This window comes from Brassica oleracea, chromosome C9 (assembly GCF_000695525.1).
Source record: "Brassica oleracea var. oleracea cultivar TO1000 chromosome C9, BOL, whole genome shotgun sequence".
In the NCBI taxonomy this organism is placed as follows: Eukaryota; Viridiplantae; Streptophyta; class Magnoliopsida; order Brassicales; family Brassicaceae; genus Brassica; species Brassica oleracea.
The window spans coordinates 23,158,106-23,185,208 of record NC_027756.1 but is presented as its reverse complement, the minus strand read 5'-3'; the positions used below and the strand labels follow the sequence as shown (position 1 = coordinate 23,185,208).

The 27,103-nt window shown below is 34.2% G+C and overlaps 3 protein-coding genes and 2 pseudogenes across 3 annotated transcripts; 1 reads left to right on the top strand and 4 right to left on the bottom strand.

Moving 5' to 3' along the window:
* Positions 1 to 1,619, bottom strand: part of LOC106317292 — a 2,970-nt pseudogene extending 1,351 nt beyond the window's left edge.
* Positions 1,620 to 3,723: 2,104 nt separating this feature from the next.
* LOC106314599 (GDP-mannose 4,6 dehydratase 1-like) lies at positions 3,724 to 4,160 on the top strand. The gene is made up of 2 exons (XM_013752446.1): positions 3,724 to 3,912; positions 3,978 to 4,160. Exons 1-2 carry the CDS (start codon positions 3,724 to 3,726, stop codon positions 4,158 to 4,160), a joined length of 372 nt encoding a protein of 123 aa, XP_013607900.1.
* Positions 4,161 to 4,251: 91 nt separating this feature from the next.
* Positions 4,252 to 5,776, bottom strand: LOC106314597 (the record flags this gene model as incomplete). Its single annotated transcript, XM_013752445.1, has 6 exons — positions 4,252 to 4,352; positions 4,523 to 4,674; positions 4,775 to 4,886; positions 5,179 to 5,267; positions 5,503 to 5,593; positions 5,681 to 5,776. Coding segments are annotated over 6 exons (633 nt in total), but the record flags the coding sequence as incomplete, so codon positions are not given.
* An 11,776-nt stretch (positions 5,777 to 17,552) lies between these two features.
* LOC106314596 lies at positions 17,553 to 20,333 on the bottom strand (annotated as a pseudogene).
* Positions 20,334 to 22,470: 2,137 nt separating this feature from the next.
* Positions 22,471 to 25,071, bottom strand: LOC106316396 (equilibrative nucleotide transporter 3-like). Its single transcript, XM_013754274.1, has 8 exons — positions 24,928 to 25,071; positions 24,684 to 24,788; positions 24,430 to 24,585; positions 24,195 to 24,338; positions 23,543 to 23,648; positions 23,286 to 23,458; positions 22,766 to 23,182; positions 22,471 to 22,684 (listed from the first exon to the last, which is right to left on the bottom strand). The coding sequence occupies exons 1-8, from the start codon at positions 24,967 to 24,969 to the stop codon at positions 22,571 to 22,573; spliced, it is 1,257 nt and encodes a 418-aa protein (XP_013609728.1). The 5' UTR covers positions 24,970 to 25,071; the 3' UTR covers positions 22,471 to 22,570.
* Between the last annotated feature and the right edge of the window lie 2,032 nt (positions 25,072 to 27,103).

The following is a 27,103-nucleotide window of genomic DNA, read 5'->3' as shown; positions in this document are numbered from 1 at the left end:
TTCCGTCGGAATGTCCGTCAGAATACCGCTGTTTTCTTGTAGTGAGCTTTCAAAAAAAAAAAATCTAAAATGAATAAGTGCGAAGAATATTCCTAAAAATAAGAATTAAAAATTCAAAAAAGAGAGTCACGAAAGATAGATTCTTGATGAATCTGAATTTACCAAATATAAGGGTGAAGAATATTTCTAGAAAAGAATCAATTAAAAAAAATAAAAAAATCAAGAAGGATAAATTTTTGAAATATATGAATTTACCAAAATATGATTGATTTTTGATACCAGCAGCAACAAGATCAGCAGTAACAGTTTTAGATCCTTCAGAAGCGGCTTTTCTTCGATAATACTTTACAATGGGGAGTTTAGGGAACACATATGCGTAAAGCATCACACATAGAAACTGTATGAATGCTGAGATTGCTAAGAATATCACTGCAAAAAGAAAAACTAAAAACAAAACAAGAGAATTGAGTACATTGATTTTCAAAAATGTTATATGGTTTTCAAAAATGTTTAAACTCACTTGCTCCTTTACGTAAACCGTCGTTTGAGTTCTCAAAGGCTGCTTTAGTCATTAGCCTAAAAGCTGAGGTTAGAGCACCAGCAACACCCAGACCAGCCATGAATGACTACAAAGAAGCAAGAAGATTGTATCTCTAGTAATATTTGTTTAACCTAAACGATAATCTTGAAATTACGTTATAAATACCTGGATTAGTTCAGGGCACATCAAAGATAAATCACCGATCATTCCTCCTTGAACAGTAGCATCCGCGAGGCCAAAAGAAGCAACAATTGCGCATAAACCGATATAAGGTCCGACTCCACCACGTCCTCTTGTAGTCAAATCCAACTGTTTTTAAGTTTATACCAAAAACAGTTTATAAGAAGAATATTGAGTCCATAGTCAAATTAAATTCACTTGTAGTTCACAAAAGTCTTCACTTTCTTTATTGTAAGATTAAAAGAGACATTAGGTTTTAACTTACAACAATTAGCAATAGTGTGGATATTGTGAAAATAATATAACCAATCAGGTTACGTTTCCGTGGTATGCAAGAATCACAATTGTTCCAAGCGCAAAGGGCTGGTATACAAGTACTAGTACCCTTGACGGATGATAATCCTACAAAAAAACATAAAAACTTTTCAACTTTTTCTTATTAGATAACCAAAACAGAATTGACCGAACAAAAACCTAACCGGAAAAACTTTGTAGTAGTAGTCTGCGATAGTGAGCAGACTGTTCCAAGAAGCGAGACCTCCGATTCCAAGAATACAACATATGACCTTTGCTTGAAACTTCCCCTGTTTTATTTATTTTCTTATAAACTTCAGACATAAAACAAATTTTTTCGTTTAAAAAATAAAAACAAGATTTTTTGGTTTTACATTAAAAACCAGAACAATGAAAGATCTTTGGATCTAAGTTTTTGGTGTCGTGGACACTTACCTGAAGCTTTTCAGGAGCTTGATTCTCGTTTCCATCGGCCATTTTAAAATAGTTGTTGAGGGCTCAAAAGAACATAAACCGTGTTTCAAGATTCAAGTATTGGACTCAACTCAAGATAAATTTTATTCTTTTGGTGAGAAAAATCTGTCATGGAAGTTGGAACTTAGCAAAAGGTTTTGAGGATTTTTGTAGAGCCAACGGGTTTGTTTATTTTATTACAATCAAAGCTTTCATGTGATCCCAAAACAAAAGTTGCTTGAAATAGTCTGAATCCCAAAGTACTAAACACTCCAGTGTTTGATTTTCTTTTAACTATCCATCTGAAAGCAAAGCCTTCCCCCAAGAATAACGAGCCTCCTTCATTTGACTGCATATTTTAATCAAAATCATCACATGTTAAAAATATTATTATTGTTATGAAATAACTTATAATTTATAGTATCGGGAAATTTAAATAAGAGTAGAATTCAATACCCGTAGGAAGCAAATAACACTTAATATGAGAGAAAGAGTTTATTATAAGGAAGAAGAAGAAGATGTAATTGTGTACAAAAGAGTGAGATGAGTGATGGTATTTATAGTGAGCAACAATACATAAAATATCAAAGATGGTGCTTGATTTGGTAAATGAGTGGGTGATCATAGTGCTTGATGAGTAGATGATCATAGTGCTTGATGAGTAGATGATCATAGTGCTTGATGAGTAGATGATCATAGTGCTTGATGAGTAGATGATCATAGTGCTTGATGAGTAGATGATCATAGTGCTTGATGAGTAGATGATCATAGTGCTTGATGAGTAGATGATCATAGTGCTTGATGAGTAGATGATCATAGTGCTTGATGAGTAGATGATCATAGTGCTTGATGAGTAGATGATCATAGTGCTTGATGAGTAGATGATCATAGTGCTTGATGAGTAGATGATCATAGTGCTTGATGAGTAGATGATCATAGTGCTTGATGAGTAGATGATCATAGTGCTTGATGAGTAGATGATCATAGTGCTTGATGAGTAGATGATCATAGTGCTTGATGAGTAGTTGCCATATACCTTGTATAAGGTATCCCATAGCTTCTTTGCAGTCTCACAGTGTGAGTAAGACTCCATGATAGGAGTATCAAGTGAGCCTTGCAAGATAGACAGCACCATGAGATCCTCCTGACCCCATTTGCCTTCATCTACCACTACAACCTCCTTGCCATCTTCTCTTTGGGTGATTTGTCTTGGGGCCTCACTTGTGGTGATGTGCTCCCATAGACCTCTTCCTCCAAGAGCTATCCTGGTCAATCTCGACCAAGTAATGTAGTTAGGACCCTTCAGGTTGACTGGAATCCTCACTAGCTGGTGTTGCTCCATCTTTGCTTGTGGGTAAAAGAAAATGAAAGAGATTCTGAAGAAAGTAAACCAAACAAGTGAAAGAGTAAAGTGAATAGAATAGATTTGCGGAAGCAGTTTGGTGTTCAAGAGCTTTGGGGCTCTGATACCATGTTAGAAATTAAAAAACATAGTGAAGAACAAGAAAGAAAGAGAGAGAGAGAGTAAAGAAGGATAATTTTATTCACTTGATTGATTTGCTTATGGGAACATCCCATATATATACTGGTTACAAGTATGGTAAATGGTAGATGAGATATAATAAACTAATAATCCATTGTTTTGAGACATTAACCCACCATGCATGTTTGTCCCTTGTACTGGCATCTCCATTGTCTTGAGACCTTAACCAACCATGCATGTTTGTCCCTTGTACTGGCATCTCCATTGTCTTGAGACCTTAACCAACCATGCATGTTTGTCCCTTGTACTGGCATCTCCATTGTCTTGAGACCTTAACCAACCATGCATGTTTGTCCCTTGTACTGGCATCTCCATTGTCTTGAGACCTTAACCAACCATGCATGTTTGTCCCTTGTACTGGCATCTCCATTGTCTTGAGACCTTAACCAACCATGCATGTTTGTCCCTTGTACTGGCATCTCCATTGTCTTGAGACCTTAACCAACCATGCATGTTTGTCCCTTGTACTGGCATCTCCATTGTCTTGAGACCTTAACCAACCATGCATGTTTGTCCCTTGTACTGGCATCTCCATTGTCTTGAGACCTTAACCAACCATGCATGTTTGTCCCTTGTACTGGTATCTCCATTGTCTTGAGACCTTAACCCACCATCTTGTTTCTTATTGCTTCATTTTTACAAACTCCTCCACCGCAATCTAAGAGACTGAGACGACGCCGTTTCATCCGAGATCTCCCTATGCCGCCTCCAAATGCGCAGCTCACTGGTACACTGTGAACTATCTGAGACGACTCCGTTCCTGGGAAACATACAGGCGTCAAGGGACTGGGGGTTCTCGGGGGAGTACGTGGAGGCAATGTGGCTGATGCTGCAGCAGGAGAAACCAGATGATTACGTGGTGGCAACTGAGGAGTCGCACACCGTCGAGGAGTTTCTGGAGGTGTCGTTCGGGTACGTGGGGCTCAATTGGAAAGACCACGTGGAGATAGACAAGATGTACTTCAGGCCTACGGAGAGGTTGACAATCTGAAAGGAGATGCGAGCAAGGCAAAGGAGGTGTTGAAGTGGAAGCTTAAAGTAGGGTTCGAGCAGCTGGTGAAGATGATGGTGGACGAAGATCTGGAGATGGCTAGGAGGGAGAAAGTGCTTGTTGATGCTGGTTACTTGGACGCTCAGCAGCACTCTTAATCTCCAAAAAAGAGTCTTATCATTATCTGCCTTTTCGTTTTTTGTATCTGGATCTAAAATCTGTTTCAAGTTTTTCCATTTTCTTGTTTAAAAAGCTGCTCAAGTCGATAAACTGCAAATCATCATCATCATCCACTCTGGATTTTGTTTTTGTATCAAAGGCAAAACAAAGCGTATTACATAATAACTTCCCTACAAAACAAACATGGCTTCCTATTGTAACGAGCGATTATACATACAACTCAGAAAACATACAAGAAAAAATATGTATTCCGATATTCACTAATCAACCTACAATTAGAGAGTATTGACTCTTATTCCTCTTTTTCAGAAGACATGGTAGTAGTAGTGTTTATACTGACCGAATCAGGTGGTGCAAGAGTAAATGGCGTCACTGTTGACCTGAGAGATTGAGGCCCCTCAGCATTAATTCTTTTACATAAGGTATCGCAGTTGTTGATCACCTCTGTCAACCTTCCTTTGAGGTCCCCAAGCTCCACCTGCAACCCATTAACTGAAAATATTTGCATCGGTGAGATAAAGTGGAGAAGGCAGTCTAGTGTCAGGGACATGTATCTTGTAGACTGAAACAAGGGATGATATAGGGTAGGTACCTTGAGATAAATGGTGGGAAGTGGTCCTCATAGCAGAAACGGAGTGGTTAAACCTCTGTAGAAGTTTAGAAGCCAAAGCATCTGCCACTTCTATCTTGTTTTCAATATCTTCCTAGAGATACAAACAATGTTATATTTAATTTCCCCATGATTGGTGAAGCCAAAGTTTGAGAAGATAGAGGCACACAGAATTTTTAGTTGCAATTCACTAAGAAAATGCAAAGATTCTTGTGAACGTAAAGCTCATAAAGCTAACATAATAATCCTGGAGTCTCTTTCAAGTAAAGGAGGGGTCCATAAGTCTATAGATTTAGTCTTCCAGAAATAACCAGAGTCCATGAATCCCAAGGACTTAGTACGAGTAATGATTCCATGTTTGTTGAAAAAGAAAAAGATGGGCAGACCTGTCTGTTGGTAATTTCTTGAGCTTTGCTGTTTTGAAATTCACGGTAAATGGAGAAGAGCTCAACAAGTATTTGAGGATCCACCGTATCTGTTGGGAAACATAAGAGCAATAAATTTAGATTTGGAAAAGAAAGAAGTCAGAGGTGTGCATGATGAAAACGGAAACAAAACAAAAGGCTTTTTGTTGGGGAAAAGACAGGACTAGCTGTTTCATAATAGTTTAGCTTTGACAGAACGAGAGTTGTCTTAAAATTAAATTATTTAGAGAAAAAAAAAAAACAAAAAGAAGAGATAGGGTAATGATGGATTAAAAAAAAACTCACAGGCTGAAGAGGAAGACGATAAAGCTTTCCTAACTAAGATGTCCGTTAAGCTACTTTCTCTGGGAGGAGCTGACTTCAATATTGGCCTACTCTGCCAAATATTATTCAAAATCTTAAACCATCAAACAAATGTTTTCATCTAAAAGAAAACCTTTGATTCCGATCTTAAGTAACTCACGACGGCGAGTGATTTAAGATTCTCGAGATCGGGATCCACTCTTTCGGATCGTTGAGAGATGGTCGTTATCACATCTCCACCTCCCTTTTCCTGTAAAATTCAATTCAATTTGTGAGGATTAACCTTGATAGCTGAGGAGTCCGCCTAATAGCGTTGAATCTGATGCTCCCATCTCCTGCTACTCAGAAGAAGAAGATCTTTGGAATCCAATAGTTTGTTTGTTTCAGCTGGCCCACGGTTGTGGAGGGGAATCAAAGAGAGATGAACCATTTCAACTTATGACAGCAGTATCATGACGTTTCGGGAATTTGCAAGCCAACAGCCTGCCGTTTCCAACAACAACAAAAAAAAAAAATCCTCTTTGCACGGTATTCAGACGACAGTGAGTTCTTAAACAGGTAAAGGAATTGGCAGCTCGTTGTACTTTAATGGGTGGGGAGGAGACAAAGCATGAGACTCAAACCATGCTTCACTGACAGAGCCCTTGTTATTTGGGCCCATTAAAAAAATTTAAATAACTACCTTAAATACTTAATTATTGTTATGAAATAACTTATAATTTATAGTATCGGGAAATTTAAATAAGAGTAGAATTCAATACCCGTAGGAAGCAAATAACACTTAATATGAGAGAAAGAGTTTATTATAAGGAAGAAGAAGAAGATGTAATTGTGTACAAAAGAGTGAGATGAGTGATGGTATTTATAGTGAGCAACAATACATAAAATATCAAAGATGGTGCTTGATTTGGTAAATGAGTGGGTGATCATAGTGCTTGATGAGTAGATGATCATAGTGCTTGAGTTGGTAAAGGAGTGGAGGATCATTTCAAAGTTTATCTTATAACAATTATATATTTTTGAATAATATGAGATATAATGGGAAAGTATTCCCTAGTCAAAAGGAAACATTATATTATTAATAAAATTAATGGCTCAATAACTTGCATATTTTTATAAAGAAATTGAACTCCGTCCATATTGAGAAAATTGGAAAAATCGGACACTTTAAACTTTTATTTGTCATACTAGGACTTCTGATATTTTGGACAATTCTGGACATATTTTACCCTTTTTTATAGGAAAAATAATAAACTGAATTTTAAAAATGTTTAAAAATATGAAAACTATTGGAAACATAAGTATGACAATATATATGTTTAAAAAGTTTTTTTTTAAATGGAATCATATTTTCTTTTATCTTCTAACTACAGTTAAAATACTCATTCTGGTCATCTACTTAGTCTAGAAATCGGATACTAAGTCTTATACATAGATATATCCTGGGTATACAACGTAAACAAGCATTTCTTATATGTTCTAACACAGCTATATTTCGAAACGTTATTAACAAGAAAGATGTCTTCAGTATACCTACAGCTTGATAACGACATATAGCCACAATGCAGTGATATACTTTATCTATATTTTGTGCCATAACATGTTATGCCTTTTACCTTATGTGGCGCTTAAGGAAAAATATGTTTCTCATCTACTCTACCGTGTTTGTGTTCCGCGTAAGCTAGGATATATATTCTAGGGAAATCCAAAAAATATGGAAACATCCATTTTCGGTTAAAGATGTTTCCTAAATCTAAACTAAATCTTCCCTAAATATCTTATAGAATATTTTCTCCCACGTTTTTCTCCTTCTCCCACGATCTTTTCTCTTCGTTCTTTGTGTTTCTCTCTTCTTCATCGACATAATCATCTCTTTTCTCTATCAATACAACATGGTTCTAATCTATTTTAAATCTAGTGAATGGATGTCTAGTTGCGGTGAAGAGTAGAGTTTCGTGGTAGACAAAGAAAGGCAGGGTCGAATGGTAACATTAGAAACTACTACTCCATTGGAGAAGCTTAAGATGATGGTGTGTAAGGATTATGGGGTGGACCATAATGTTGTTAATGCCGAGTTCAGTTATTCATTGTTGAACTCTCCAACAGGCTAGTCATTAACAGTCAGAGGCTAAAACTCACATGGGGAAGATCTCACGTCCCAAAACATGGTCAAGATGGCTGGAAGTACCAACAAGGCAGCGTGGCTCAGAGTGTTTTACTAACTCCACCAATGCAGCAGCAATATTATATGCACCCAGCACCACCTAACCAGAACAAACCTTATTACCGATAGAGCTTACCTGATGCCTCCACGACAGCCATAACACTCCACCACCATATTGACAAAATATATGTTGTTGATCGTACTTAAATATGTATATATTTTTTTTGGCGTTAAAATATCAGTTTAAACAAAGAAGATCAATCATCCCATTTGATTAGTTTCACTTTCAACAAGTTTCACTTTTTATTTGCAGTAATAAGAAACAAAAACAAACCAAAAATGTGATTTTGCTCTATACTAAAGTTGTTATAGCTTACATGACTGTTTTTCCTTACTTGGAAGATAAGAAACCAGAAACCAAGTTAACATCATCATCATTATCTTCACCATCATCATCATCCTCAGAATCCACATCAGAAACCTGATCCAAAAATCTATGGTGATGATGATGATGCGAGCTCCAATCAGGTGGGAACGTCTTCTATAATGTCTCTGTGAGCTCACCACCAGAACCTTCGATCTTGCACAGACATTTAGACCAGTGAATTGCAGTTCTCATATCAACGGTCAAGCCTGCTTCCACCATTTACTTACTCGGCGTTTCCCGCTTTAGAGAATCCTCCAACGATAACACTATAAGTAACCAAACTGATCTCAATTCCTTCTTCCATGTCTCTACCAACTGCATAAGCGTGAATAAGGCTGCATGAAACAAATACTTTTGATTCAAGCAATGATGTTTGACTAAAGCAGAACCTGAAGAAGAAATACAACATATTTTGTAAAATTAAGAAGGAGATACCTAGTGTATGATCCAGAGGTGGTAGTAACGATCGTCCTCGGTAAGCTTAGCCAAAATAAAATCAGTTGTCCGAATCTGCTCCTCGAAGGTTCCAGATAATGTCACTCAACCAATAGTAGGTATTGTATTATCCAGAGGTGATATTATCTTAATCTCAGCTTTAAACTCCTCAATGAATGACCTGTCTCAAAAAAAAAGGAATGTCTTAACGGTTGGTCACAGCTGAAGTCAGTATCCCCAAAACCAAAAGATGCAATGCCATATATATATTCTAGAACATGACAAAAAATTAGATGTCTCAGACTAACACTAATACTTCAAACTGAGTCATCGCTAATATTAAGAAACCTCTTTGCACTTGTTATAGGCTCTTTGACTTGCATACATTCAGGTAAAAATACTTGCTCTCTTAAATTGAATCAGAGAAAAGTTGAGCATGTAAACAATGCACGAACATGACCAGATACGTTTTAGATGTTAGTGTTTCAGTGTGCTACAATAAATAGTGTTAAGGAAACAGGCCATCGAAGCTCTGAGTCTCTAACAACCTCATAGAGTTTACTGTGAAAAATACAGAACAAAAAAAACTTAATTGATGGTGGCACCACAATCGATTCCGCACAGAACTATAAACTTGAGATTTTGATGAAATTGATGATACATAGTGTGAAGGGACCATTAGACTAAACTCCTTGAGAACGAAGAAGATTGTCCGACGAAACCCATAGAGGAAGAACAAGTCTCCAATTCGTTGAGATTCGTGTCTGAGAACAAAGAGGAGAAAGACAAAATCTAGTTTAGATACGAAAATAATGATGATTTCCGATTAAAAAACAAGGACTCTCCACTCACCCTAAATGACCATTGCCATTGATACAGGTCGAAGGTACGGCGGAGAAGAAGAGTAACGTCAAAAACGAAATTAGGGAAAACGACTTGAGTTTTTTTACCTCTTTGGATTATTCTTTTCTGTTTTTACTTTTTTTTTTTATAAATAATTAAATCAATTACGAAATATTAAAATTAATTTGGTTAATTGAAGGGTATTGGTATTAAAGAGAATACAAATCCTATTTATCTAAATAATCATGTACAAGTCTTATTGAGACAAACTTAAGATGAAAGTGTCATTTTTTTCCAAATTTCCCAAGATTTATTCCATGATTAAAGTAGCAAAGCGCTATTTCAGACACTGTTGGAAACATAGTAATCTGATTATGGCCATATACGCTATGCTATTTTATCTGTATGTAACATCTCTCTTCCTCATCTCTATATGTTCATCATCTCTTTCTTTCTCTTTAAACATGTCTTTTTCTGCCCATGCTTGTATTATGATGTGTAAAACAACTTGTTGAACCTGCCTCTTTGTGGTGCCCAGGCTTGGTCCGTCGTATAGTGATGCCTAAATATTGTTTTGATAAAGTCAAAAAGAGGTTAGAACTTTAAACTCTAACAAGAGTGTTAACCACTGCATCACGACAAACTCTCTGGAGGCATCTCTAACCCATGCCACTATTTTAGTGTCAGTTACACTATTTTAACGTAATTTTAACACTAAATTGTTTTGGGTCTCCAAGCACAACACCAAATATTATACTAAAAAGAATATTTTTATTATTATATTATTAAACAAAATTTTTTTTTAGTTTTTAACAGTTTAATAAAATATTTATTATTTATGACTAAAATATATTAACTTATACTAAAACTGTAACTATAAACATAGTATTTCTAATGTATTTTTTAATTTAAATATTCAGTGTTTAAATTAAATTTTGTTATGTATTTTTAACTAGTTTTTAATTTGTTTTCATATAAATTAACATTTTATATTAAATAAACTAAGAGATAACAATACAAATATGACATATTTATTTTTATTAAAAGATCAGATCCAATTATAAAATAATAAGATAAATGAAATATAATCAAATATAGTTACAAAATATTTAAATAAACAGTTTTGAAAAAATGGTTTTGCCATTGCTACAGTATAATACCAAATATAGTGTAACACTGTAGCAAAGAATATAATTACACTAAAATGCAGTTGATTTTACTGTGTGGTTGGAGAGAGAAAATTACAAATGTTACACTGCAGTTATGCCTGGAGTTGACCTAAGAGTAATGCTTTTTAAATTCCTAAAATCTTCTGGCACCTAAAATACAGTTTCACCAAACTTGCTTTAGTGGTGCCATATCTCCTATTCTATCTTTGATACTTTTTTATTTTTTCTTTTCATTTGTTTCTTTTTCTCACCAACTAAAAAAATAACTTCCAATGTTCAACAAAAAAAAGATCATTGACATTTTATCGAAAGGGTGTAGGCCACGAATTTGAGAGTAAATGTATTAATGACCAAATAGGTGGAAATGGAAGATCTACATTGAGTCATTGACTATGGTTGTGATAACCCGCCCTTCGGGATAAAAATGGTCGAGACAGAAGATTGGTCGAACATCAACTTGGTGGTCGAATCGCGGGCGATAAAGAACGATTTGGAAATTGCGAAGAACGAGGTAGTCGAAAAATTGATCGTGAGTGAAATATGAGTCGAATAAGTTGCTCGACCATAGTTAGAAGATGTCTTAGATTGATCAGACGGACGTTTTGGAAGCATAATATTTTTGGAAGAACGACGGTTTATAAGCTCGACGTTTTGGGAATGACGTTTCTTCAGCACAAAGTTTTCCGCGAAACTTCATATCAGCGGAATATTATTTCGAAGACATTGGAAGCAGGACGAGAATTAAGCAGGATGGGAAGCAAGCACGACGGGATCAAAGCACGACGGAAAAACCCGAAATTGGGCAAAAACCCTAATTTCGGTATTATGAAATTTTTCGAGGAAGCCGGAGGCTCGGGAAATATTTTTCATCAAGGTCAGAAATACTCTGGAGTTTATTAAAAATATTCAGACCATCAGAACCGGAGCGAAAAAATATTCGGGATTGATCACTGGTCAGAAATTTGCCGGAAAGACCGAAATCAGGAAAAATTGATCGAGAAGCTCGAGGTGGCTTGATCTAAGGGATCAGGACGTAGTGGCAACCATCCAACCAGCTGAGTGTCTTCAGAAGCTCGAGGTTTCACCGTACATGGAAGCAGCACATGCAGCTTGACATGTCGGAGCACGAGGTGTCGCCGCGCATGTAACCGATGCATGCTGATCGACATGTAGGGAGTTGTGTGTCGCGAGTCATGCACTCCAGCCATGCAGCAAGCCATCTGGACGTGAGTGGTGTACTCCTGCATGTGTCTGAGACATGCCTCATGACATGTGTGCACTGTGTGTCAGCCCACACCGGCGACTGTGCGACCGGAAGCATGCGGGCTGACACACAGTCGCCGGTGTGGCTTGATATTATTGGCCGAAGGTTTCTATAAATACCCAACCCTCCCTTCAGTTTCAGACATTCATTACCACACCAAAACCACTTCAAAAACGTGGCTAGAGAGAGAGAGAAAAAGAAAGTGGTCGATTTTAAAGTATGGTCGATTCTGAAGACCGATACTCCACCGAGAAGGCCAGTTCCGTCCAATCGATGATTATCTACGATTGTGACGCGAAAGCTCTGCCCAAATAAATCCGTCCAAGCCAGTCATATTCTTTGATGATCAAGTGGAGGTGCTGTCCGGAGCTAGTTCAGTTCCACGGGTTCAGATCAGTCGAAGTTCTGCTCGATACTCCGCCGGGAAGTCCGAAGAACTGTCCAGAAGCTAGAGGAGATTCTGTCAGAGTCCAGATCAGCCTGTCGAGGCCTGTCAGTTTCTTCATGGTGAAGTCGAGGTTGTGTCCAAGACAAGATTAGTCCAGTCCACTCCAATCAAGACGTTCATCTTGGGTTTTGGCCAAGTCTTCTCCGATCAACTAGCTGCTTATCGGCAAAGAACACTGTGAGTTATAATCAATTGATTGCTGAGTTGTTTTCATCCAGGATCCCGTTACTTGGAGGTTGGATCATGGCAGGAGGCCGAGTCTAACTGAGTAACGGTTTGATTAGTTAATAATTGAAGTTATGTTGATTGAGTTGATGGCATTAGGCCGGACCCAGTCTTGAATTATTCAATGTATGAATATTTTCTTGAATCAATAAAAGTAATTATTTTATATGCGCTTCATGAGTACTCTGATATTTGACTAGTCTGGTCTAACACAACGTTAGGTCGTGGTACGGGTTGAAAAGCCTTAGGCCTTGATCTAACGGAAAACGCTAACTCTAGGTACGGGTTGCAAAGCCTTAAGCCTTGACTTAACGGGATGAGTTAGTGGATGAACTGGTCTAGGTCGTGGAATAAATTTTGTGACTCTGACTGGATCGTCCCTAGCCCGTCACGTAGCATTTCTGGACCAATGTGTTGGGTTAGACGGTCAGTCATGTTCTTCTTTGATTGTTGGCTGGCCGGTTGGCTCATTCATCTCTAACCCTTGGTGTTGGACAGTCGATCGGTTATATTCTTGTTTGATTGTTGGCCGGTTAGTCGACCATATGTTTAGGACGGTTCGGAGGTGTTACAATGGTGGCGGTGGTTATGGTGGAGACAAAGGAGGAAATAGTTGTAGATGTAGAAGCTCATACGCAGATGCGACTCTCTCTAAAGTGCATGGATAATTGTTGATGTTGTATGGTTGAGTTTGATTCCAATAAGATAAATTCTACAATTGAATATGAACCTGGATTTGATTATTTTGGGTGTTGTTAATCACATATTGGAAGCTGAAGGAGATGAATTTGAAGAGCGAAATCCTCTCTATATTTTTCTTGAGAAGCATTTGTAAGTAACATCATTACCACCATATATTTAATTTAAAAGAATGTCATACTGACATGTCATCATTAAATGGTTTCTTAATATACATAAGAAAATGTGCTTCTCTTACTAGGATAGCTATAACATATGTTTATTTGTAATTTTCTTTCTTCATCTATACATATGTATTTATTCTAATATAAGACATATTAATATATAGAACCAAAAAACATTTTTAAATTATCTATGTGTTATTTATGTATCTTTATTTTTAGAAGGTCTTTAAAATTTTAAATAATTTATAAGATTTTTTTTTTCAATCACCACAGAATATAAAATGTATAATATCATTTAAAGCTATATAGATATTATATTTTATTATAAAATAATATAAGGTTTTAGTAATAAACTCATCAACTAATATTTTAATGTTTTAAACCCTTAACTTATAAACTGTTAATATATGTCATCCTCTGTCTATAATTTCGTATATGGATGAAAAGAGTTAAAAAGTTTAGTTGAGGGGTTTCATCACTAAAACCTCATAAAATAATTTATAAAAGTTTTTGAAATTTGATAAAAGTTTAAAAAATCACTAAATTGGAATTTATTTTTAAAATCTTTTTTTATAAAAACTTGTAATTGGTTATGAATTTTCATAAATAATATACAAGAAATTATAAAGGCATATAAATCATTTACATAGGCCTGTTAATCACTTAGAAAATATAATAAAACCAGCTGTAAGAGTTCAAAATAAAGAATAAGTGTTTTAAAAGTTTACAATTATCATTTATAAAATTTAAAATAATTTATACTATTTTATAAAATATTTATAAATACATATAAACTATTTATAAGAGTTACAAAATAATGTATAAAGCTTATATGGATTAACAAAATAATTTAGAAGGACTTATAAATCATTTACAAAAGTGAAAAAAATGAAGTTGCGATGGTGAAGGCTTATAAAATCATTGATAAAAACTTATTAAAATCATTGATAAAGACTTTACCTTATCTGATCTAAGCCTTACATAATAAAAAAAATGGTACGATAAAATGTTATCAGTAAAAAGGACAATTACTTAGCATAGATAACCAAATATCATCTGGTTCCAAGGATAATAACACTTACAGATTACAAGAAAACTAGATAATTAATAACCGAGTGCATGCGCAGAATGAGTTTTTATAATAATGTTTATTTATTAAAAGGTTTTAACATTTTGCAACACTACAATCTTTATCGATTATAAAATGACGAATACAAATATTGATCTCTTAAATATATCATCGTTGTTGAATAGTTAACGTATTACATCTCATTTTAATTATTTTTAAGACTTCGTATGCACAAAAGAAAATGAAGTTTTGCGGCTAACACAAATCACCAAAACCAAATAGGCAACATCGATTGTATAATAACGAAAGGGGATTAGGTTTTTCTACTCTCACTTTGTTTACTATTGACTCTCCATAAATGATTTCATTTTCTATCTCTATAAAATTGTGCTTTCGTTCTCGTCTTTGTTTCATTGAAATGAGTTAAGTTTTTTTTTCTTAACTTCTTCTATGAATTCGGTGAATTACATAAGTGTCAATTTAAAAAATAGACATCTGTAAAATTATTTTCACTCTAGATACATATCTAAGAATCAAAATTTAAAAAAAATCACCGGCAAACTATATTAACAGGTGAGTGTTATAATCTAATATATCAAGCTGTTATAGAATATAAGTACAGACTCGAAATATAAATGTCTGTCTAGTATATATTCACCAGCTTGGTCTAAAAAATCATCTAATTCTAGAACAACAACAAAATTACTTATTTCACCAGTTCGGGTAATATCTGAAGCCGAACGAGTAATATCCGAATCCGAATGGATATCCGAAGATAACAAAACATAAGTATACTTAACCCTATATTTCTAGTTTACTTCTCTCATTTTATTCAAAATTTATATATTAATGATGTTTATTGCTCAAAATTAGTTAATATACATATAATTATGGACAAAATCATTTGCTACTCACTTAAAATACATATCAAGCTCTTGTTTCTTGCATTAACAAAAGTTGCATCTAAAATTTCTAAACAACAACTAAATTAGTGTATTTATCTCCAAACCTATTAATATTTTAATCTTTTTAAAAATTAGAAAACCAGTAAAGTTAAAATATATTTTAAATACGAAAAACTTAAACAATGAATAATTTATTTATTTTTTCTTCAAAATTTAAATATCCGAACCCTACCCAAAATATCAGAACCCAAACATAAAATACTCGAACCTGAACATAAAATACTCGAACCCGACTCGAAGTGTAGAAATACCCGAACGGGTTTTATATATTTATACTGAAATATCCGATACGAACCCGAACTTGTATCTGAACGTGTATCCGAACGCTCATCCCTACGATATATGGTCATTTGTATATTGCTTGAAAAAAAAAGTTAAATCATTGATAAGAAAATTTTCAAAGTGAGACTTTTACCTTTTTAGTAATTTATAGTCGTTTTTAAAAATTCAAAATATAACATATAAGAAAAAATCTAATTTTTTTTATTATATGCTTAATGTGATTGTTTAATTTCTTTACGTAGTATAAAATTGAACAAAAAAAAGGTTATAAAAATTGTTATCAAATATGTATTATTCTTTTTTTTTTGTCACTTTCAAACATGTATTATTCATAATCATTAATTGTCATATATATGTTAACTATATTAGGTAATTCCGTAGCTTTTATTTAAGGAAATAAAAAATATTTTTTTGTACAATACTAATTAATTTGATAGTTAGTTTAAAAAAAAAACATAGTATATGTTTATATGGACCAACTTAATTTTCTAACAATTCTAAGAATCATTCTCGTGATGACACGTGGCTACGAAAACATGTTGTAAAGCTTCAAGATTAATATATAAGGGATAATAATGGAGGATTAGTTATGGAGGACATGCACTATGGTCCATGCAAGCATTGTACTAGTTCAAACCAAACACATGATGTATTACAAAAATCAACTTAAGTTTTGTTGTAGCTACTAATGAGTTATTGTTTGGCTCAGTTTTAGGATATGTACGGCCTCAGTCCATAGTGTTTTGGTTATGTAAGGCTACTTAGCCCACTAGGCATTTGGTTGTACACTTTGTTTTCTCAACCTTTAAATAATATCTTTTATAAAAAAAAAAATCCATAATCTTGTACCTGGTATTGTAAGACGGGTTAAAAATAGAGTATTCTGCTATGTTAAATTCAGGGTTCTAAAAATCGGTCTAGGCGGCGCCTAGGCAGCAACTCGGTCCTATCCGAAACGATTTTCTTAAAATTCGATTTATACCGATTTATATGATTCAAATTGGTTTAAACTGTTCTAAATCAGTTAAAATTGGTTAAAATCGATCTAAAATTGTCTATATATGTTAAATAAAGCAATAATATTATTACAAATCTACAAATTTGTCTACTTTCTTCTGTTTTGTATATCTAATTTTGATAACTCATCACAATAATTTTATAATTAAACTTAAAAATTAAAATATATTATACAAATGTATTGTGTATATATGTTAAATAAAACAATAATATTATTACAAATCTACAAATTTGTCTACTTTCTTCTGTTTTGTATATCTAATTTTGATAACTCATCACAATAATTTTATAATTAAACTTAAAAATTAAAATATATTATACAAATGTATTGTGTATATATGTTAAATAAAACAATAATATTATTACAAATCTACAAATTTGTCTACTTTCTTCTGTTTTGTATATCTAATTTTGATAACTCATCACAATAATTTTATAATTAAACTTAAAAACTAAAATATGTTATACAAATGTATAAAATATATAAAATAAATCAACAATTTCCTAACGCCTAGGCCTCGCCTAGGCCCCGAATAATCCGCCTAGTCGCTAGTCCTCTATAAAGCGCCTAGTTACAGCCTAGCGATTTTTAGAACATTGGTTAAAGTTATATAGTTGGAAACATAAATGAATAGTATACTATCTTCAACATCTCTAGTTCCATGTGTTATGGTTTGTTTGTCATTTCTTTCAGCTGTTTTATTTTCTTATGGCGGTTGTAGCAAAAAAAATTACTAGCAGACAATTATTCTTTTCCACCCCAGATATAGCAAATGTTCTTGTTACAAGGATAATATCATATAACAAGATTAGAAGCAAATAACAATGTTCTTGTTTTGGTGAATGAGAAATGAGGAGTAATCAGAAGGCATTCTTCTTACCAATAAGCCATAGCCAACCCAAAGAAGTTCCTGCAACTATTCCTCCTATTAAGAAAACCACGAGCAAGTTCCCTAACGCATTCTTCTCCGGACCCTTCACAAAAATAAAATAAAATTTTATTTAACAAAGTCAGAACAAATATGAGACCGATTATCCATTGTTTTAGTCTCAAACAGTGCTGTATTTTTTTGCGTTTGCGTTTAAATATTCAAACATAATGTTTTTTAAAATTAAAACCACACATTAACATTTGTTTACTTGTAAATAAGCAAACGAAAATAAACAATCAAATCTTTCTCGATATACGTAAAAATCAAATAGCTTACATTGTAGCCTTTAGGAGCAGTGATGAGAATGCAAACATTGAAATGTCCAGTCGTCAATCCCAATAAAGAAACGAGCATAATCATCCATCCTTGATCACCATACTTTGTAGAACGCCGGGATGAAGAGAAAACGTGACAAAACCGCAAGGGTGAGCCCTTTTCTGTTCTCAATCTTGAGCCATTCCACCAGCGGTGTGTACCTCCCAACCATGTTCCCACAATTATACATGGCTACTAGGACAAGCGCATACCAAGAGCCTAGCCCGTGTTGTCCCGTGTTCTCATATAAGAACCCCGGAAAAATGGATAATGATATAAGGTAGATGAGTGTTAGATTCACTGCATAGTCTATGTTTTGAACTAAGAGCTCTTTGTTGCTTAACCTTTGATTATTGGAAACATCATCAGTCTGCATAGAAAAGAATCAAGACAACTAAACAATGAATAAGGTGAAGAATCTTTCTAAAAAAGAATCAAGAAACATATATTCATGAAAAATCTGAATTTACCGAATATGATTGATTTTGGATACCAGCAGCAGCAAGATCAGCATTAACAGTTTTAGATCCTTCAGAAGCCACTTTTCTTCGATAATAATTAACGATGGGGAGTTTCGGGAAAACATACGCGTAAAGCATCAGAGAAACTGTATCAATGCTGAGATCGCTAAAAATATCACTGCAAAAACGATAAGAAAAACAAGTCTCTATAATAACACTTTGAAAACTTTATCATCAAATAGCATTCAATAGTAAAAGTTTTTGAAAATATCAATTATTTGACAAGAAAAAAAAACTAATTTAAGCTAACTCCTAAACTCTAATCCCATTCCTATCCTCTAAATACTAAACACGAAATCCAAATAAAATTTTAAAAGTTTTTTTAACTTTTAATAAATATTATTTTAGAAATTGTTTCCTTTGTGTACTATTTTTGAAGAAAAAATATGTTGTCGTGCTAGGGCATGGTATTTCTCAAAAAAAAAAAAAAACGCAAAACAAGAATTGAAATTCGTAAAGACTTGGAAATTCTCATATGGTTTTCAAAAATGTTAAAACTCACTTGCTCCTTTGCGTAAACCGTCGTTTGAGTTTTCAAAGGCTGCTTTAGTCATTAGCCTAAAAGCTGAGGTTAGAGCCAGCTGCACCCATACCAGCAACGAATGACTACGAAAAAAAAAAGAAGATGCGCCCTTTCTCAAAAAGAAAAAAAAAACAAGAAGATGCATCTCTAGTTTGTTTAACCTAAAAGAAGATCTTAAAATACGTTACAAATACCTAGATTAGTTCAGGGCACATCAAAGACAAATCACCAATCATTCCTCTCCATGAACGGTAGCTTCTGCGAGGCCAAAAGAAGCAACAATTGCGCATAAACCAATATAAGGTCCGATTCCACCACGTCCTCTTGTAGTCAAATCCAACTGTTTTTAAGTTTATTAGAAATCTTGAGTCCATAATCAAGATCAAGTTTCTTTATTGTAAGATAAAAAGAGACATAATTAAGGTTTTTACTTACAACTATTAGCAATAACGTGGATATTGTGAATATAATGTAACCGATCAGGTTACGTTTCCGGGTATTTATTTTTGATTCGTGGTATGCAAGAATCACAATCGTTCCAAGTGCAAACGGCTGGTATACAACTGTTAGCACCCTTGAAGGATGATAATCCTACAAAGAAACATAAAAAATCTCAACTTTTTTTTCCTAAGATAACTAAAACAATTAACCAAATAGAAACCGAACCGGGAAAACATGGTAGTAGTAGTCTGCGATAGTGAGCATATTGTTCCAAGAAGCGAGACATCCGATTCCAAGAATACAACATGTGACCTTTGCTTGAAACTTCCCCTATTTATTTTTTATAAAATTTTAACAAATAAAAAAAGCAAGAAGTTTGGGTTTTACGATTAAAAACAATGAAAGATCTTTGGATCTGAGTTTCGTGTGTTGTAGAAACTTACCTGGAACCTCTGAGGAGCTTGGTTCTCGTATCCGTCGGCAATTTCAAAACAACATAAACCCTGTTTCAAGATTCAATTCTTTTTTTAACTAAGTTTCAAGGTTCAAGTATTGCCTTTACCAGAAAAAAAGAAGAAGATTCAAGTATTGGATTCAACTCAAGATACTTTTTATTTATTTTTTAGGTGAGGAAAAAGCTGTCATGGATGTTGGAACCTTGCAAAACGTTTTGCGGATTTTGTAGAGTCAACGGGTTTGTTGATTCTGGTACGATCAAAGCTTTCATGTAGAATCAAAACAAGATTCTTATAACGTGGAGACAGGCCCGTTCCTTCTATAAGGCACATAAAGCATTTGCTTTAGGCCACAAAATATAATTGTAATTGGAAGGCCACATTTTCTAAGATGTTAGTTTTGTTTAATAGTCAAATTGTTCAAAGGTTAACCTATTGGTTACTGTTTGAACCATTCTCTAGCAAACTTCTATTTCTTTTTGTTTATAATTAATTTTGAACAACATATTGTTTGTATTGGAGGGCTACAATTTCTTCAAAGCTTGAAGCCTCTCAAAAGTATGGGACGGCACTGCGTGGAGATGAGCGAGTTGAACGATTGCTTGAGATAATCTGAATCCCATATTAAAGAAATCTAGTGTTTGGAATTTTCTGCTATCCACATGAAAGCAAAACTGAACTATAACACCCTGTGTCTAAAGTTAGTGGGCTTTTAACGCCCGCTCACTCGATCTATAGGTTTTATATGTGTGACAGACGGTCCGTTAATTTTTAGACTAGAAAGACTTGTTTACTAGTTTTACTACATAATTTTTCTTCGTACTTTGGTTTCATACACACGATATCGCATATTATTTTATTGTATCATTCATTCTTCTAATACTCCAATTTAAGCACGATTAATTCTTGAGTTCTTTCTAGATATATGTGACCTAAAACAACTTGCTAAACGTGTCTCTTTTGTTCCCATGCTTATCCCGTCGTATTGTGATACCAAAAGCAACTTGTTGAACATGTCTCTTTGGTGCCCATGTCCCAATCCGTCATTGTAATGCCTAAATATTGTTTTAGTTAAAAGTCAAAAAAAGTTTCAACTCTTTCACCTTGAAAGCATTAAGAAGAATGTTAACTACTAACAAGTAACATCAGTGTTTTCACCTATTTGCCGGGATCAAACTTGCATCCAAAAAAAACATCACAACAAACTTTCTAAAATTAATGCTTTCGAAATTCCTAATATTTTCTGGCACCTAAAATATAGCTTCACCAAACCGGCCTTAATGGTGCCAAAGCTCATATTTTGATTCCTTTTTATTTTCCCTTTCTTTTATTTCTTTCGCTCACCAATTAAATAAATAATTTCCAAGGTTAAAAAAGAAGAAGAACAAGGCCATGTCTATCATAAAGGTGGAGACCACAGATTTGCGAGTAAATGAGTAATGGCCAAAAAAGTGGAAATCGTAGATCTACATTGAAAGACATATATTTATAAAGTTCTAATATTTTTTAAAAAAAATGTGTATATATATATTCTTAAGGATGTAGTAACATTTTATTAGATTGCAATCTTAGAAAATGGGTATAAATATTTTAGTTATTTTATTTTAGAAATAGTTAACTATTTAGTTGAATTAATTAAATAATTAACAAAAGCTGTTAGACGACATATAAAGATTCATAGTTAATATAAAAATTCAAATTTGGTAATATCACACAGTATATTAAAATTATATCTAAGTTATGCTATTATTTAATAGTATTTATTCACTTTAATTTCTGAAATTTCATATATATTCAGAAAATGATAATACAAAATTTTATCAACAAGAACTATCTACTTTAACTAAAACTGATTGTTGTCTGCTTTCTTTTTCTTATGACTAGGTAATTCTATCATATTCATATACGGATCTAAATATTTATAAAATAATTAAATTATAGTGCTTAATATTCACTTAATTTTTGTATAAGTTTTAAATCGTTTTGTAATTTATATGAACAAAAATAATCTGAAGATTGTGTAAAATATAGCTATGTCGTTAACTTTTTATCTTAATTAGATATGTGGTTTTCAGTATAATAATTTGGATCAGTTCAATTATGTTTTGTACATTAGGGTTGCATCTATTTTTTCTAACTGAACCATAAATTAAAATCATATTATTTATGATTAAATTAAAATCATATTATTTTTAATTGCTTTTAATTCGGTTATCCTCATAACTTTGTAAATAATTTTTTATAGAATTATACATAATTTCATATATATTATTTTAGAAAAAGTAGAAATTCAAATGTTAATGATTTTGAAGTTGCATTAGCATACATAATAAGTAATATTTTGAAACCCCATGCACACAAATAGATCATCAAGGCACACTTTTCTGAGCGTTTAAGGCGCTTTAGAACAAAAGCCAAAGGCGCGCACCTTCTTCTAAAGCATAACCTCGCTCTAGAGGACCGAAGTGTTTGGGTCTACGCTTTGGTGTGCTATGACGGAGAAAAGAGACTTTTTAAAACTCATGGAAACACACACAGAACGCCATTTTGCTAGTTGTACTTACATAAATTAATACTTTTAACAACCTCAGATCCGTGAGAAGCAAACAACAATAACAGAAGTAAAAGGATCATCTACCACGTCAACAATCCAAATCAAACTTCTTTTACACTCTACTGGTTTGATAAGTAATCAGAAGGCATTATTCTTACCAATAAGCCATAGCCAACCCAAAGAAGTTCCTACAACTATACCTCCTGTTACAAAAACCACCAGCAAGTTCCCTAACGCATTTTTTTCTGGACCCTTCACAAATATAAAAAATAAAATTTCTTTTAACAAAATCAGAACGAATCCGTAATCTTTATTTAATAAAAAATAGATTACCTTGTAGCCTTTAGGAGCAATGATTAGAATGCAAACATTAAGATGTCCAGTTGTCCATCCCAAAAAAGTAACAAGCATAATCATCCATCCTTGATCACCATACTTCGCAGTGAAGTAAAACGCTGGGATGAGGAGAAAACGTGACAAAGTTGCAATGGTGATCCATTTTCTATTCTCAAACATGAGCCATTTCACCAGCGGCGTGTACCTCCCGATCAAATTCCCACAGTTGTACATAGCTACTAGGACAAGCGCGTACCAAGAGCCTAGCCCGTGTTGTCCCGTGTTTTCATATAAGAACCCCGGAAAAATGGATAATGACAAAATGTAGGTGAGGGATAGATTCATTGCATAGTCTATATTTTGATGCAATATCTCTTTCTTGTTTAGCCTTTGATAACTGGAAACATCATCAGTCTGCATAAAAGAATCAAGAAACTAATCCATGAGTAGTGAAGAATCTTTCTAATAAAAAAGTTCAGAAAAATGAATCAAGAACTTTTGAGGAATCTGAGTTTACCAAATATGATGGACTTTTAATACCAGCAGCAGCAAGATCAGCAGTAACAGTTTTAGATCCTTCAGAGGCGGCTTTTCTTCGATAATACTTAACAATGGGAAGTTTCGGGAAAACATATGCGTAAAGCATCACGCAGAGAAACTGTATCAATGCTGAGATTGTTAAGAATATCACTGCAAAAAGGGAAATAAAAACAAGAAATGAAGTTCGCAAACACTTGGAAACTCTTATATGGTTTTCAAAAATGTTAAACTCACATGCTCCCTTCCGTAAACCGCCGTTTGAGTTCTCAAAGGCTGCTTTAGTCATTAACCTAAAAGCTGAGGTTAGAGCACCAGCTACACCCAGACCAGCCATGTATGACTACAAAGAAGCAAGAAGATGTATCCCTAGTAAACTTTGTTTAATCGAGACCGAGATCTTGTCATACGTTCCAAATGTAAAGAAACTTTGATAGTCCTTAGCCTACCTCAAGACCGTAATATACGCCAAGAACCCGAGAAAATAATACTCTCTAAATATGAGAAAAATATGAAAGAACTCTTGAAAATACGTTTCTTTTTTTAAAAATGTTAAAATCCCTTGAAAAATACTTATAGAACTTATGACAATTTCTTTATTTGAACTTGTTTTTATTTTGCTTGTTTACCTTCATGTACATGTTCCAGATGAATTAGGAAAAAGCTATTTATAGGTTCTAAAAGTACAAAATATCTTGTAAAAAAATTATCTCAATCTCTAAAAATTTCTAGCATAATATCTTGATGTTTTAATTTTTAAAAAATTCTCTAGAACTTTTTGATGAGGTGGCGAAAATTTAAAATATTTCTAGAAAAATTCTAGAGCTTGGGGTTGGTTCAATAGTGAACTATTAAGCTATGAACCCAAAATAAGCTTTATCTAAACTACCTGGATTAGTTCAGGGCACATCAAGGATAAATCACCGATCATTCCTCCTTGAACGGTAGCATCTGCGAGGCCTAAAGAAGCAACGATTGTGCATAGACCGAGATACGGTCCGATTCCACCACGTCCTTTTGTTGCCAAGTCCAACTGTTTTTAAGTTTATAAGAGTCTTCAGTCCATAATCAAGATCCAGTTTCTTTATTGTAAGATAAAAAAGAGACATTAGGTTTTGACTTACAGCTATTAGCAATAACGTAGAAATTGTGAATATAGTGTAACCAATCATGTTGCGTTTCCGGGAATTGATTTTCGATTCGTGATATGCAAGAATCACAACTGTTACAAGCGCAAACGGCTGGTATACAAGTGTTAGTACCCTTGAAGGATGATAATCCTACAAACAACATACAAGTTTTCAACCAAAACAAAACATTAGATTTCAACTTTTTCTTAACGAAAACAGAATTTAACCGTACGGAGACAGAAACGAACCGGGAAAACATGGTAATAGTAGTCTGCAATAGTGAGCAGACTGTTCCAAGCAACGAGACCTCCGATTCCAAGAATACAACATATAACCTTTGCTTGAAACTTCCCCTGTTTTGTGTTAAAATTAAAATAAGATTCAGACAAACAACTTTTTGTTTGAAGATATTATAACAAGAATATTGGGTTTTACATTTAGAAAACAATGAAACATCTTTGGATCTGAGTTTTGGGTGCTGCGGAAACATACCTGTAGCATCTCAAGAGCTTGGTTCTCGTATCTATCCGCCATTTTCAGATTGTTGCAGATGGCTCAAAAGAACATATAATAAACCCTGTTTCAAGATTTACGTATTGCTTCGATCTTAAGATGATGTTTTATTCATTTTTTGGGTGAGCACTGCTTTCATGGATGTTGGAACTTGGCAAAAGCTTTTAAGGATTTTGTAGAGCAATTGGTGGATGTCCATAACCAGCCCGGTCCATAACCGGCCCATACACTTAGAGAGAGACGATCCAACCCTAGAGAGAAAGAGACGATCCAACCCTAGAGAGAGAGAGAGGCGGCCGCGAGACTTGGAGAGGAGAGAGAGACGGCTACAACTTGCCTATTTCCTAATTAGTTTATGTTTATGATTTGTAATTTTTTCAATTATTGTATTTCCATTTATCTCTCTTGTAAACCCTATATAAAAGGAACACTTATTCATTAATAATATATACAAAAACTTACAGTTCTAAATCCTAAGTTTCACAACACGTTATCAGCACGATAGCCTCTAACCCCCTGAGCCTAAAATCAAATCGCTAAAACCCTAAAACCCTAAATGAAAAGGAATCTGCCTCGGAACTTCGAAGAGGCCGTTCTCCCAAACCGTGAGGACTCAGAAACAATCAAGATATCAAATCGAAGCCCTGGCCGAGACGAATCAGTCAGTGCAAACCGCTTGTCGATCTGACCACCGACGCGCCCTCACACACAGATACAGTGCGCGGTGATTTGCTTTGGAACCCTAATCCGAACCCGACGATACCGACGAACCCTAATCCGTTCGCGACTTCGTTCCAGCTCACGTCCAAGACAGCTCGTGTCCCAGCCAGCTCGCGTCCCGATCGTGTCTAAGCTCGAGATTCATTCTTGGAGGTTCGGTTTCTACAAACAACTAAACTAAAGGTATTTCGAATTCTAAGAACATAATGAATCGAATTTGGTTGATTGTAAAAAATGAAACCCTAAAATATAATCTCTGAGATGAAAGCCATAGGATAATTGATCAATCCTTAAGCGAGTAAATCGAAGCTCTATAAGTTTGATCCCCAAACCCTAAAAATCGATATTGATCCATTGATCAATTAAAATCAGAACCTTAAAGGTTTTGAATCTCAAATCAAATCCATTTGATCTAAGATCAACTTTTTGAAATCCCTAAACCCTAATTCGAAACTATTGATTAATTAAACTGATTGATTGATTGATTGAGATTGAATTTGATCATACTGAAATTGAAATTGCTTGTTAATAAAATCAAAACCCTAAAACCCTAATTCTGAAAATCGATTTTGATTGTTTGAAATTGAACATTGATTGGTTGATTTGATCACCTAGAACTATTGTTATGATTGTTCAAACTCGAATCTGATTGTTTGGCTTGTTTAAACTAAAACCCTAATGACCTAGTTTAGATTATTTTAAAATCAAAATCTGAAACTACATATTAGGTTAAACTGTTCTAGACTTGATCATAATTGTGGCCGTGTGGCCTTGTTGCATTCATACCATAACTTAATCACAGATTGATTGCAATTACACTTAGACTTATTCTAGGAATGATGTTGAATTGAATCAAATAGCCGTGTGGCTTGATCTTTGCTTGGCCGATAGGTTTGCTTGTTTTGATTGCATCATGAACTGATAGAAAAAACCATGTTAGGATTGCAATTACACGACAAACTAAATGCTTAAAAACGAACTAGTTTGCATCCATGGCCGTGTGGCTTGCTCATTGGCCGTGAGGCATAGATCTTGGCTGTGAAGGCTTGTTTGATTGTTGAACATAAAACCCTAATCATTTAAACATTAAAAACTATTCCTAAAAAGATCTAAAAATATTAATCTATAACTTCAGATGTTGAAAATCAACAACCTTGATTTCGCTGCCCTAAATCTATCTGGAGACAATTACCTTCAGTGGGTGCTCGATGCTAAGATCATCCTGAAATCCAAGGGACTCGGTGAGTGTATCACCGAGAACAATAATGCCAATGAAAAGGATCGTTACAGAGCCATCTTGATCATTCGTCATCATCTAGCTGAGAGTCTCAAGGATCAATACCTAACCATTGAGAATCCACTAGATCTTTGGAATGATTTGAAATCGAGATATGATCACCAGAGAACGGTGATCTTACCAAAAGCTCGGTTTGAT